The 14641-nt window shown below is 38.1% G+C and overlaps 1 protein-coding gene across 1 annotated transcript; it reads left to right on the top strand.

Moving 5' to 3' along the window:
* Positions 1-429: 429 nt before the first annotated feature.
* On the top strand, positions 430-11212 carry drgx (dorsal root ganglia homeobox). The gene is made up of 6 exons (XM_088351082.1): positions 430-544; positions 1006-1106; positions 2838-2939; positions 6639-6814; positions 7975-8087; positions 10699-11212. The coding sequence occupies exons 1-6, from the start codon at positions 487-489 to the stop codon at positions 11019-11021; spliced, it is 873 nt and encodes a 290-aa protein (XP_088207208.1). The 5' UTR covers positions 430-486; the 3' UTR covers positions 11022-11212.
* Positions 11213-14641: the final 3429 nt, after the last annotated feature.

Consider the following 14641-nt stretch of genomic DNA (forward strand, 5'->3'; position numbering starts at 1 on the left):
CTGACGACTCTCACCACTACATCCAGTTTTCTTTGGGTGGGCAGAGCGTGTTCGTGGGTGGGCACTGCCCCCCTGGCAACACCCCTGATATTCATGATTATTAGTGACTATGAAGATAATCATTATTATTAGTCATCATTTTAGTACGTCTCAACCCCCCCGGGAACTTTTAACGTCTTTCGAAGGTTGACATCTGGAATCTCGCGTTGCGTTCGCGTGTGAGGAAGAGAGAAAGAAAGAGAGAGAGAGAGGTGAGGACAACCGGAGCCTCCCATAATCGGAGTCAAAACCTTCTTCCCTCCTGAGCATCACCTCCCTCTCTTTCACTCTCTCACATAAAACACACACTCTCACACACTCGCGCAATCCTGGACTCCTGCAGCGCATCTTTCCGAGTATGCAGACTTCGCAACTTTAGTTTGTTAGTTTTTTAGTGCAAAAAGGGATTTTGGGGGGTTTCTGGTAGGTTTGCAAAACTCTTGCAGGATGTTTTACTTCCACTGCCCTCCGCAACTCGACGCCGAGTGTTGTCGCTCCAACACGTGTAAGTTGTGCATGTTTTTTGCGGGTATAAAAAAATGATCGCTATAAGGAACACGGGGCGTTTTTAGAGATCTGCTGCACGCGTGTGAGTGGGATATTTGTTTACTGTTCGGACGTATGCGCGCCGAAGGCTACAAATGACTTAAAGCAGTCAATATGCACGACGTTGTAAATACTTTTGCCTATCAATTCTGACGGTCTTTTATTTTACTCTTAAAAGACTTGTTTACACTGGCGTGCCATGACTAATCTCGTTGCATTCAACGTGTTGATATCAATGATAATAAATATAATTCTATTGTATTCTCTAAGTACAAGGTGTCTTGTTTTCCGAGAGGCCAGAGGGCATTTTTCAATTAAGTTTGCAGAGTTTTACCTCGAAAGAAAATAAACTAACCACCCCTAGCGATGTATTCATTTTAAGCAATGATCAAATTGTGTGTCAACGATGTTTCTTTGCAGTGAATTCGAGCACTTTTGCCAACCACGCCCAGGCCGACTTTGACGATGGCTTCCTGCGCAGGAAACAGCGCAGGAACAGGACCACCTTCACCTTGCAACAGGTACATTCATGCACGCTTCCAAAACTCACACACATACATCCCCTTTTTAAAAAATCATCTGGAAAGAAGCCACGCAACCTTTTTTATAAATTTCACAATTAATTACTTTAAAATAAAAACGACCTAATGGAAATAATTTGTATCTTTAATGGATGATAAACGTTACTAGATGACATGATTTGTTTCCCATATAAATATTCAAACCGTAGATTTCTGAAGAAAATCTCATTTAAGATCCTAATAATGAGACAAATGATCTAGAAGTAGAAGTCAACTCCAAAGGAAAAAATATCCCAATTACATGGTGGCATCCACAGACCTATATTAAACCACTAACTCTGTATTAATTTGATATTGTATGTTGTAATACTGTATCATATATAAATAAATGAAATTATAATTAAATGTATCAAAATTTTCACTATTCTTTTCTACCAACAATACTTCCAAAAGCACACCTAAACACCAACAAATTAATCTCATACTTAACGTATTCATATATACTGTTTGCATACTGTATTGTACGTATCGTCGCTGTCATGTGAAAAAAAGAAACATATTATATATATATATATATATATATTGTGGTTGCTGACGTGAAAAACACCTATTTCCAATTATTGTTTTTTTATTATAATTATTTTATTGTAATTTTTTGTATATAAGGACTGTCCCACAAATGCAAATCAAACAAAATGAAGATGTGTTTTTCATATCAAAGTGTGTATATAATACGGTTTCATACATTATGGATATATGCATGTTTTTCATGATATTTTCATCTTTTTTTGTCCAGTCAGCAATTGCTCAAAATGTATACAGTATACAGTAATTATGATGTTTCTTAGTTTAGTACATTGAATGATTAAAACTTTTTTCTATAATCAGAATAGAATAAATATATATACAAGAGATTATATTTATCTTTGTGTGTGTGCGCGCGCGTGTGTGTATGCATATATTGTGTTAAAAATGTATACATATTTTGACATTGAATTAGAACTAAATAAACCTTTTTTTAATTTCATATTTAATTTTGGAGTAAGACTATAGCAGATACTAGGGTTAACGTTTGTACAATTAAAAAAGGTTACGAAAACATATTGGAAATGTGAGTATAAAGGTTAGATGTAAGGAGTTGGGGACACAGATGCCCGGACACATTTCAGCACTTAAGCTGTACTTGCACAAATGTAAGCCCTTTATTCACCATTGGTACTCTTAAACCTAATTTGAAACATTGGCAAGTGTGTATACTACTTTGGGGACCCCCGCACATGTCAACTCATATGTTTTCCCTGTATTTTATGTTTTTCGATCATTTTAAATTGTGCAGGCCGAATAACAATTTTTAGACAGTAAAAAAACATATTTTATTTGTTAAGAGTGATCTTGTCTTGCTGTTTTAAGCTCTGATCCGGATCGTCTTGGTCACTGGTAGCAAGTCAAGTCATGTTTATTAGTATAATCACAAAAAGTCTCCAAGAGCTGGTGACAACGGAATCATAGATTGCTAATATTGTCGCAATATTCTACATAGTCTGTCTTGCTCTGAGTAAATAGGTGCCATATTGTGTTTATCATAAGGGGGATTGCAATTGGCTGAGATTGACAGGTAGGACACCCTGTCTGTGTATATATATATATATATATATATATATATATATATATATATATATAAATTTATATAAAATAAGTATTATATGCAAAATATATTTTGTGTGTGTGAAGCTGGAAGCCTTGGAGGCGGTTTTCGCTCAGACTCACTACCCGGACGTATTCACACGCGAAGAGCTAGCCATGAAGATCAACCTGACCGAAGCCAGAGTGCAGGTGGGTCAAATAACTCCTCCGCTTCTTTAGAAACACACCAAACATCTAATATGCGACTACATCATGACACAAGACGACCGTAATTCATCATGCATTTGCGTGCTTTTATAATTTGTCAGGTTTCTGAGACAGACGTCAAGAAAATGAGAGTGTTAAAAAATGTGCTGTGGATTTTTTGGCTCATAATTGAAGGACAAAATTGTTGAGTGTCTCCCCTTTTAGTAGGGGTGTCTTACTCATTTTAGTTTGATAGATAACACATTGTCACGGGGGCCGGGCTAGGAAATAAATGGCAAAAAAAGGATAATTTCGTTGTAGGGTTGTGGACCTTTTGGAGGCTCACAATTAAATTATGATTCAGGGATGTAAGATAAAATTATAACATGACCATTGACTGTTTTTTTTTTTACATTAATATTTTCCCTCACTAACATTCATTCTCATGCAGTATTTATCAACTGTGATTTGTAAAAGAAAAATGGCAGAATAACAATTTAATTACTTTCCAGTACAGTGTAATTAACTTGCTGACTGGAAAAAGACAAGAATAGCATAAAACACTCATATAGATGATTGATTTAGAGATTTAAGAGTCTTTCTGCTTTTACTTTTTACTGATTTTTTTTACCTGTATATCGTCAATTTGCGAACCTTCCTGTGTGGAGTTTGCATGTTCTCCCTGTGCTTGCGCGGGTTTCCTCCCACATTCCAAAAACATGCATTTCAAATGAATAGGCCGGTCCGAAATTGTCCCTAGGTGCGAATAAGCAAGCGAGTGAGTTGTCTGTCTCTGTGTGCCCTGCAACTGGCCACTGCCCGAAGATAGCTGGGATGGGCTCCAGCACCCCGGCAACCCTAAGCAGTGCAGATAATGTAAGGATGGTAAATTCGCTGTTGGATTTCATATCTGTTGTAGAAAGCAGCTAAAGCTCCTTTAAACGCCTGCAAAGACACCCAGGTGCTATTTTTAAACTTTTATTTTAAGTATAATAACAGCAGGATAGGTTTCCCCAATGTTCTCTGGTAGATTAATGATAATCAGAAAATATACTTACAGGGGGTGCTTTGCAAGTGGGGCCTGACTTTGGCGACATCTACTAGACATTCTTAAAACAGCAGGTCATTGTTTGATGCTAATTTTTTCTTATGCTTCTCTCTCTATCTTCTCGCGGGCCGCATGAAATGATGTGGCGGGCTACATTTGGCCCACGGGCCGTGAGTTTGACAGATGTCCCTTATAGCTTAAGGTTTGATAACAGAGTCCGCCGTTGTAAGTCTGGAAGCCACAACAAATTATTCCCCCTAATCCGATTATCACATTGCCATTATTCAATCTGTGCGAGCAGGGTTATTAAAGTTGCATTATTATTTGGAAATAATGTCATTTCTGTTGCGGCGGTCCCGTGCACCAACCTCCCGTTTTTTTGTAGAGTGTCAATGGGGCTCCCCCCGCATTAAGAGCTCGTAGCAAATGGAGATGAATGGAGCAATTATAGGCCATTGAGAGAAGGAGGTGAGGGGAGCGGGGTGCGACATGGCCGGGACGGGGGGGCTTGACTCGTAGCGGGAAGGTGCAAGGGTGAGATAAGTCCTCTGTCTGCATTGTGGTGTTTTTCGTGGGCCTTGTTGACACGACACAATGGAGAGGTAACCCTCCATTCATAGGCGCCGCCTGATTAATGCCCGCCTCCGATGTGCTCCTAATCGAATGTGATGTTGTCAAACAATCCCTAAACGGGCAAATAAACGAGTCGGCTTTACCCGGGCTGTCAGCGGGAAGTCATTAAAATATGATAATGAAAAATGGCTCAATTAAACGTTCTTATAGGCTCTGACCTTCATTCGATTAAGATAGTAAAGCTACTTGTTCAATGCAACTTTAGCGCTTCGACTGTTGTCCACTCCCACAACTTGCAATTTTTTAGGTGCGCTACACTCATACAAGAAGTCATGTTGTAAATTCTAAATTTGGATTACTAGAATAAGACATAAAATAAGCTATTTTGGCCATCTTGTGCTGGGTGTTGTCAACTGCACGAGCATTCTTGCAATATTTAGGCAGGAGTTGAAGACTTTTATTTGTTATTTTTTTAGCATTTGGTGGCTACAAATACTACTTTTTGGTGTCGATGCCAGTTCAAGTTTTATTTTCAAGTGCAGGCACTGCTCTAGAGATAGTTTTCTCGCCTTCTTGTGGCAATTTTACAATAAGGAACTATCAGTAACAAACATACATTCAGTACCATCGATGATCAATTTTCCATCTTAAAAGGTTTGCAGTGAATTTGTTGAAATAGAAGAATCCCCCTTATTATAAAGCGATTTTTAGGAAAGACGCTGCATTTGGTTATGTGTCCAATTTTGGGTAATCTTGAAAGACTACCTACTCAAAGGGAAAGTATGCATTACGTGACCACTAGATGTTGCTGTATTGTGTAGAGCAACCAAAAATAAGTGCTAGAAAGAACAAGGAAGAATACAAACTACACAGACCAAAGTGACCAAACTGCACAACTTTCCCCCCCGAGGTTTTTGGTTTTCTGGTCATCGGTAGCAGCAAGATGGCAGACATGTGTCAGCTCCCTCTAGGTGAGGCTTATGCAAAGTAAAATTGAAATTCTCAACCTACAAGCATTTAAAATGCATGTTTATAGGATAGCTCACATATTTTTGCTTATTTTTTAAATCCACGTTGTTTTTTTAATGCATTAAGTTTTTCTCTACTAGAAGGCATTCAATACACACTTTCCCTTTACCATCGGGATCACTGAATTTCATATACAGTGAAAACTCGTCTATCGCAAGGGTTGGCTTTTCAAGAAGAACCCGTGATGGGCGAAATCCGTGAAACTGAAACCTCTACCTTTTTTTAGTAATCATACAATAAAATACTTTATTACTGTACAATATATATTAAAACCAACAAAAAAAACCTTTTACAGGTTCAAGTATTTTTAAAGAAAAACAAATTTACTGTATAAACGCATTTTTAGATAATTACTGTGAAAAAAATTATTGAAATAATCAATGTGAACTGAAAGCAGGAAGATAGTTTTACTAATCAGGATGTAGAATGCAATGCCTGAAGTGAAGTAACAAGACCATGAAAAGCAAACCGCGTTATATAATTCTGGAAAAAAAGTGGTTTAGAACATCCCAGTGTGATTGTTTTTCGATTAAAAAACGAAACAAAACTGATATATCAAGTCCTCGGTTGGATGTGATATAGGCTAATCTGACTCATAAAATACCTTCCTACTAGAGGTAAGATCGGGCCTAAAAAAATTCACCAGCCCGAGCCAAACAAAAATTACTTGATTTGAGGGACTGAGCCCGGAGCAAACCCAAATTTTCATATCCTATTTGTGAGGACTTGGGAGGAGGAAGGAAGGATGATTTTGGCTGATTCCGCCCCCTGCCACGCACCCTCATCTCCCACGAGCGCATGCGCCGATGAGCGTCTGTGCTGCGCCGATCCTCCATAAAGAAAAAAAAAACATAGAACAAATGACGCCAGGTATATAATCCAAAATAAAAGTCAGCAAGAGACAAGCCCGGCATGGCCAGAACCTGATTTAAGATTGAAAGGAATTTTAGGCCTGGTTCGGTTTGGGCCTCAAGATCTTACCTCTACTATTTAACCTACCTCTTCCCAGGTTTTCGTCCTAACGTCACCGATTGTGTTTGACATCACCTCAGGTCTGGTTCCAAAACCGCCGCGCTAAATGGAGGAAGACGGAGCGAGGCAGCGGCGACTCCGAAGGTGGCAAAGAGCAACTGAGCGAGGCCGCTGCGCCGACTCGCAGCATCAACAACTCTCAGTCACCTGTTGAACCCAGCAGGAAGCACAAAGAGGCGCTGGACATGCAGCAGAGGTGAGAAAAGCAACCCGATACCAAGGATCGCTACTCCAACTGGATCAGCGCAGTTCATCTAGAAAACAATGGTGAAAGAACATAAATGCCAACCATTTTGACATTACAAAGCGTTAGATGTTATTGTGCACCTTTCTTTTACACACTAAACACAATCAGTCTCAATAATATTAAAAAAAAAACAACAACACATGCTTGTTTGAAACCAGAAGTGGGAAACCTTTACCAAAACAGAAATCTAATGCTTTGTTGGAGTGCTTCATAAACGCAGAAAGACTTTGCCTTGCTTCGAAATGGAGCAGCTGTATACAAAATACTACTCTTGATTCAAGATCCTGTATCTGAGAAAAAATATCATAATTCAAAAGGTTTTCGCAGATACAGCTCTTATTTGATCATTATTGCCATAATCAAGCAGTGGTGAACTGTTATTTTACAAATGTATACCAAACCGGTAACCCTTCATGCCAACTGATGGGATAATTGTAAACACATTCATTATTCATTTACTGCAATGTTAGTCTTAGAATTCCCTTAATCTCATAGGGTTCCAACAGTAGAATAAAATGTTTTCCTTGCTTCAAAGAGTTTTCATCACTCAACCATTCGCCTGAAAGCAGAGGCTGCTGCATTGTCATGTTTATTTTCCTCTGTCCTGTTTGATGTTTTTTATTTTACGATGGTCTGTTGGATGTTTTATGGTGTACTCTGGCCATGTTAAAACTCTCCTCCCACATCGACCCTGTGACTCAACTGTTTGCAAAAAAATTGGTCGCTGTTCTGGTCAAATATGATTCAGGCTTTGACTGTGAAGCCTCTCCTCGTGAGAATTGGTGTCGTTGTCTTTCTTATTTTGTGTTTTATTCAGAAATGTAAGGTAAAAGACGTAACATTAATCAGTGACAAAAAAGTAGCTATCAGCTTCAAAAGGGTTTTAGAAAATGATCACAAAATGTGAAGGAAAAACTGATAAAAAGAAGTAACTGTGGGTGTACCAGAACAAAAACTACGACATACTACCCATCTAGAGTGGAACGTATCCTCAGCCGATGGCAAAACCTGCTGCTGATAAACACCAAAACCATTACAAAAAACAACTACAAAGTAACACATTATTTTGAAAACGTACCTGAAAATTGATGCATCATTGTTTTGGTTAGTATGAACAGGTCGGTGGGTCCAGGTGGTCCCTTCTTCCCATCGTGTCTACCAGGGACCCTCCTCAACTCGGCCACTTACGCTCAAGCCCTTTCCCAGGTGGCCACTTTGAAAGGTAAGCTGCATCACTCCTCCTAAACCGAAATCTTTTGTTTTCACCATCCAACTAGTGTTAATTCCGGACTACTTTTATTCTACATTTTAAACACTGCAGCTTATTCTTTCCTTCTTATGCGAAGTGGATGGCATTGGTTCGCAGGTGTGCGACCAAAGGATCCACAAGCAAAACCGAATGTACTGTACTAACTAAAATTCAAATGCTAGTACTATATTAAGAGCCTGAACACATTCTGAGCTATGCGGCTGATCTTGTGAAGTCAAGTCATGTTTATTTGTATAACCCTTAGTCACAAGACGTCTCAAAGGGCTGTACAGACTACAGATTATTAAAACACCATCACCTGATCTAAAACCTACGTGAGGGCATGGGAAAACTCAAAAACTCAGTATGAGGAAATTAGGAAAGCTCGAGAAGGTGGCTGCACATGAGGTCATCCCCCTTAAGGATGACCAGGCTGTAATGGATGTTGTAATACCAATGAATACACAAATATTGTCAAAAAGAAATATAGGTCATTCATTAACTATAGAATAGAAGTGTGTTTTAAGCCTAGATTTGAAGAGTTCCACTGAAGTTGCAGATCGTATCTCAGAGGGTAGAGTATTCCAAGGCACAGGGGACTGGATGGAGAAGATTTTCCAACCTACGGATTTCTTCTTGGCTCTTGGGATCACTAGTAGACCAGCATTTTCCAGGGCACGCTTCGAGCAGGAACATAGTGGAAAATTAAATCTGAAAGATATGCAAGTCTGTGCATTATTTTCTATAATACCAACAGAACCTTAAAATGTCATTTTAAACTGACAGAGAGCCAATGCAGGTCAGCCAAAATCAGAGTTGTGTGATCAAACTATATTATCTTAGTTAAAAGCCTCACTGTAGCATTTTGTACTAGCTGCAGGCTCTTGATACTAGACTTCGGGAGACCGGAGAGTAGTACATTTCAATAATCGAGACAGGAGGTAACAAACGCATGAATTATAATTTCACTTAAGCTTTCCTATCCCTTGCACACACGACAAAGTGATAGAGGAAGTTTTGTTACTACTGTATTATACAAAAAATTATATTCATTTTATACACTTAGGGCGTATGTCAATAAATTTTACTGATCAAATCTGCAAAACATTATATACACAGGAATCAAACCCGGGTCGCGGGTGGGAGAGCACTTTTACCTAACCACTAGGGATACAGGTGACATATAAAAAGGGATTCAGCTTTATCTCATTATGACACTAGTATTACTCACTGTGCCAAAAACGATTGCTCGAGTACGGAAAAAAACAGAAAGTCGTCCTAAAATAAAATTTAAAAAAGAAACGCGACGAGGGAAAGAACTCTTTGGTATATCTTATGATGGTCTTAACATTTGTTGTATGATAAAGAGATCAAATCCAAAGTCTTTTCATATTTCATTCGTATCACTGAGTGTCCAGTGGTTAAGTGTCGGGTCTTCCACCACAGCGAGCCGGGTTCTAATCCTGTTGCATGCAATAAATTCGCGATTTAGGTCAATAATGTTTTGTGATTGATCAATCATTGCACACAAACGCCAGTTTATCGTAAAGCCTCAGGTCGTAAAGCCTCAGGTCGTAAAACACGCGTATAAAAATACTGTATGCATTTTCAATTGTGTATCCATTGTATTTTGCGGTATATAAGGCGCACTTTTCAAAATTTGTGGTTTTTATAGTGCTGAAAAATACAGTAATATTGACTGCAGCTCTTGTTAATGAAGAGTGAGAGCTGAGGACACGGACCACGAACAGTGTCTTGATTGTGGCAAAATTTGTTACTGTTCCTACAGCTTAAGGCAAGTTAAATTCAAGACTTTTAAATAGTTTTTTAATGCCTTTTGAATAATTTAAGACCAAGTCAACAAAACAACACAATTGAAACAACAAGCAAAAACAATAATTAGAGGCAATTTCAAAGAAACGTTTTAAAAAAACAACAAAAAAACACATTTTAAATCAAATTTTGGTCCAGTTGAAAACTTTTGAAAATATATCACTCTCCATAGTTTTAGTCATGGAAAACAATAAATGAAGAGGATGTTTACATTAGGTTATGGATCCTCAGTCAAAACTGGCAGTTAACCCCTAATTCCAAAGACCTCTCGTGTTACATTCATGAACTTTTTACTAAACCTTTTTAGTTCAAACAAATTTAAATCTTATTAATGTGTTCACATTTTTGAGACTTTCAAAATTGGATTCAAGACATTTTAATGCAGATGCAGGCCTTATTTTTAGAATTATGAAGTCAATGCCTTTTAAGATTTCAGAATCCGGAGGAACCCAGATTTAAGATTAATTCAATGCAAATTAAGGCCTTATTTTTACAAGAATTAATTGCATGCCTTTAAAGACTTTTCAAGAATCTGCAGTAACCCTGTTAACTGCACTAGACATTTCGACATTGATTTTTCTTAAATGAAAGGAACGAATATAAATGAGTTGATTTTGATGGCTGTTTACGCCTGCGGCTTAAAATCCAGTGCGGCTTGTACAAAATCAAAAGCTAAATTTCTTCCTTACATTTGCGCATGCTGGTTTGAGGAATAAATCTGTCCTGTAATTTACTGTATGTTGTCTTGCAGGTAACCCTTTGTGCTCGTGTTGCGTTTCGGACCCCATGGGCTTGTCCTTCCTGCCTCCTTACGGTTGCCAGGGCAATCGCACGGCTAGCGTGGCCGCCCTTCGCATGAAGGCCCGAGAGCATTCCGAGGCCGTTCTGCAGTCGGCAAACTTGCTAGGAACCGCGTCCGGCGTCCTGGCAAGGGCGGCACCCGCGGGTGCTCCGGCTCTTGCAGAAGTGGGTGCGACCGGGGATGCACCCGGCAATGTGACCTCCAAGGGGCCGGGGGGCGCCACTGAGAAGCACTCTCACTGCGGGGACAAGGACGGAGGGGAGAAGAAGTGAGCATGCAGATGCTCCACAGACATTTCTTGCAACGACGGAGCGAGATTGAACTATTTAGTGGAGGATTTGGAATTATCATTGTTATCGTTTGTGACAAACACACAGGGATTTTTGGACCTCACCAATGCACACCTTTGGATCCATTTTTTTGCCTCATGGACTAATTGCAGTTCAATCCAATCTGACTCATAAACTGGACCCATTCTGAAACAAACATGTGATTATTTATTATTCATTTTGTGCATGTCTGATATTATTTATCATTTTGACTTTTAAACCCTTTTCCTTCACTATTATTTATACTTTTTTTTTAAAAAAGGTTCAATTTTTAATATGTAATTTTGAGGTCGTTCGGTAATCATATAATTAGAATTGCCATTTATAACAATGGAATGAGCATTACTTACAATGATGTTATGATGAATTGGTAAAAATAAGTTCAAGATAGTGATTATAGTCTAAAATGAGTGTTAAAGTGAATTATTTTTCTGCGTGTCACTATGGAGTGATGTCCCGATTGATCAATTCAAGAATTTTTTGGACTTTAAAAAAGTAATCATAATAATAATAATAATAATAAAATAATACAAAATTGATGATTTATGGCAGTTTCTTTCATAATTTCTACCTCGTAAATGTTTAGTTTATCCAGAAAATGTTTAAAGCCCCACAATAATTACGTTTTAAAATTCACAAGAGAGTAATGAATTTGCTGTTTTATGATTCATGGCGCTTTGTTTTTCCTTCTCTTTTATTTCTGCAACATAATTATTTACAGATGTTTACTTTATCCGGAGAATTCAATAATTACAATTACAAAACACGAGAGTCAATTAATTTCTGTTTTATGATTGAGGGTACTTTCTTTTTCCTTCTCTATTATTTACGCTGTAACATGATTTAAAATGTTTAATTCATCAGAAAAAATTGAAGGACCCTCAATAATTGCGGTATAAAATTCACAATAGGGTTAATTCATTTGCTGTTTTATAATTTATGAAGCATTCTTTTTACTTCTCTATTAGACATCAAAATTTACAAATGTTTAATTTATCCAGAAAAATTTAAGTCTCCTTAATAAGAGCACTATAACATTCCCGATAGAGTTAATAAATTTGCCTCTGTGGTGAAGCCCTGATTGACTACCGGTAATTAATTCCATAAAGGACGTATTAAAATTGATAATAATCGTAATGGTAATTATGATTTACAGCACTTTTTTCCCTTCACTTTTATTTGCACTTCAGTTATTTACAAATACTTTTTGGAGAAACAGAACCTTTTAAGGCCGTGGATAATTATTGTCTTAAATTCACAATCGAGATAATTCATTTGCTGTTTTATGATTTATGGCGCTTTCTTTCCCTTTCACTATCATTTCTACTGCACAATTAATTAGAAATGTTTAGTTGATATAGAAAATGTAAAGGCCCCAAAATAATAACAGTATAAAATTCACGATAGTTAATTAATTTGCTGTAGTTTTTTTTTGGAGTAAAGCCCTGATTGACAAACTGAATCAATTTTGGATTTTTAGGTTTAAAAAAAGCATTATGATAATTAACAACAATAATAATTATCTTAGCTTTTTAGTATCATCTCAGTGTTGTCACCGATACCAACACAATGTACCAATATCATTACTGCTTTTGATACATGCAACTTTTCCCATTAAAATACACATATTTTATATTTACCTGAACAAATAAAAATGTAAGCATGTACTGAATGAATGTTTTGGGGCTCAACTGTACAGCAGATATAAAAATCTACTAGAAGTAAAATCTAAAGCCCGAGCCTGGCCTGACCCGAAATTCAGGTTGGAAATGTTAATCATTACAAATGGGTTTGGGCCGGGCGTTGCTCTTCTTGACTTTTTTTTCATTGATTATCCACCCCTCATTGTTTTTATTTCTTTTTTTGGGGGAGGATCCGCACAACGGATTCCAACCCCTTCTGACACAGCGCAGCCCGGCCTTAGAGGCGTGTTGCTGGGGAGGGGCGGAGTCAGCCAATATCTCTCTTCCTTCCGAGTCTTCAGAAATAAAATATAAAAATTCGAGATTGCTTCGGGCTTGGCCCTTAAATCAAGCTCATTGGTCAGGCTTGGGCAGCGTCGGTCTTTAATACCTTCATGCCCAGGTCTGGTCAGATTTTCCAGAGCCTAACATAGTGCTAAAGTCTAAACACATCAATGCTGTTTTTTTTTTTTATATTTGAGACCCCCAGTCCTAACTAGATTCTTTGAGTACAACATAGGGAGATGCAGTTGGCGAAATGTGTAAATGGCTGGATATACAATGTTTTGGAGTTCCTGCAAATTTCTTAAAGGGACACTGGGTAATATTTAAACACTAGATGTTGCTGGTATGTTATGTAGTGCAACCGAAATCCAGTGCTTAAAACCACAAGGAAGAATACTAACTACAGAGACTCAAAACGTGCCCATTTCCTTCTCTTTTTTTTTTTGCTTGGCCTTATTGAGTTTTTCTGGGTACCCATAGCTAAATAATACACACTGTCCCTTTATTCTAACTAAGGGAAAACTAGATTCCATTTCATGGTAATGGAAGCAAAAAATCTTTAAGTAGCATTTTGTATGTTGCAGAAATCTGGCCTTTAAACTGGAGTGTGTAGACTTTTTCTATCACTAATACCGGCAGTAGATAATGTGAATATGTAACTTCCTCTGCTTACCGTATTTTCCACACAATAAGGGGCACCACTAAAAATTAGCCTTTTGTCATTCAATTTTAAAACATAAGGCGCACTGGACTATAGGGTGCATGCAATTGAGCCTATAGTAAGAGCTACCTTTTTTTTTGTGTATAAATGTTCATGATGCACTCATGGTATGAATAATGTCAAGTGCACTAATTCATCAGTTGATAGGAGTCACAGACCAAAGTTGCATAAAATTGTATGCAATGGGAATCGAACCCATGGCGGTGAGAGCGTTAGCACCAGTGATACGGGTGGCGTACAAAAAGGCATTATTTTTTATTACATGCTCACAATTTTAAACACCGATTTACTTAGTGCATTCTGATAGGTCACTCCAATTCTACTGCGCGTCAACGTTGCGGTTTAACATGTACACGCTCTTTTTGTTGAGTATCTGACTGATTAACCTATCAGGATGCAGAACACAATACACTGCACAAATCAGTGCTTCTGGCACTGTGAGTAAAATAGTGTGATGATGAGATAACATCTGATGCCTTTTCATATGTCACGTTTTTCACAGGTAATTAGGTGCTTGCATTCTCACCATGATGTATGCGGTTTTGGCTATGATATGAAATGATCTGCATTTTATATAGCGCTTTTCAAGTCAATGAAAACTTCCCAAAGCGCTTTACAATGTGCTTCACATTTACCCATTCACACACACTCACACACCAATAGCGGCCGTGCAGCCATGCAAGGCGCCAACCTGCTTATTGGGGGCATTAGGGGTTCAGTGTCTTACCCAAGGACACTTCCACATGTAACACGGAGGAGCCGGGATTCAAACCTGCGATCTCTTGATCCCAAGACGAGCGCTCTACTTCCTGAGCGGCTAGCGAAGTATGCCGTGTACACACGTACAAATACTGTATGCATTTCCAATCGGATCC

The sequence above is a fragment of the Urocampus carinirostris genome, chromosome 13, assembly GCF_059441175.1.
Source record: "Urocampus carinirostris isolate Australia breed hairy pipefish chromosome 13, RoL_Ucar_1.0, whole genome shotgun sequence".
Lineage (NCBI taxonomy): Eukaryota > Metazoa > Chordata > Actinopteri > Syngnathiformes > Syngnathidae > Urocampus > Urocampus carinirostris.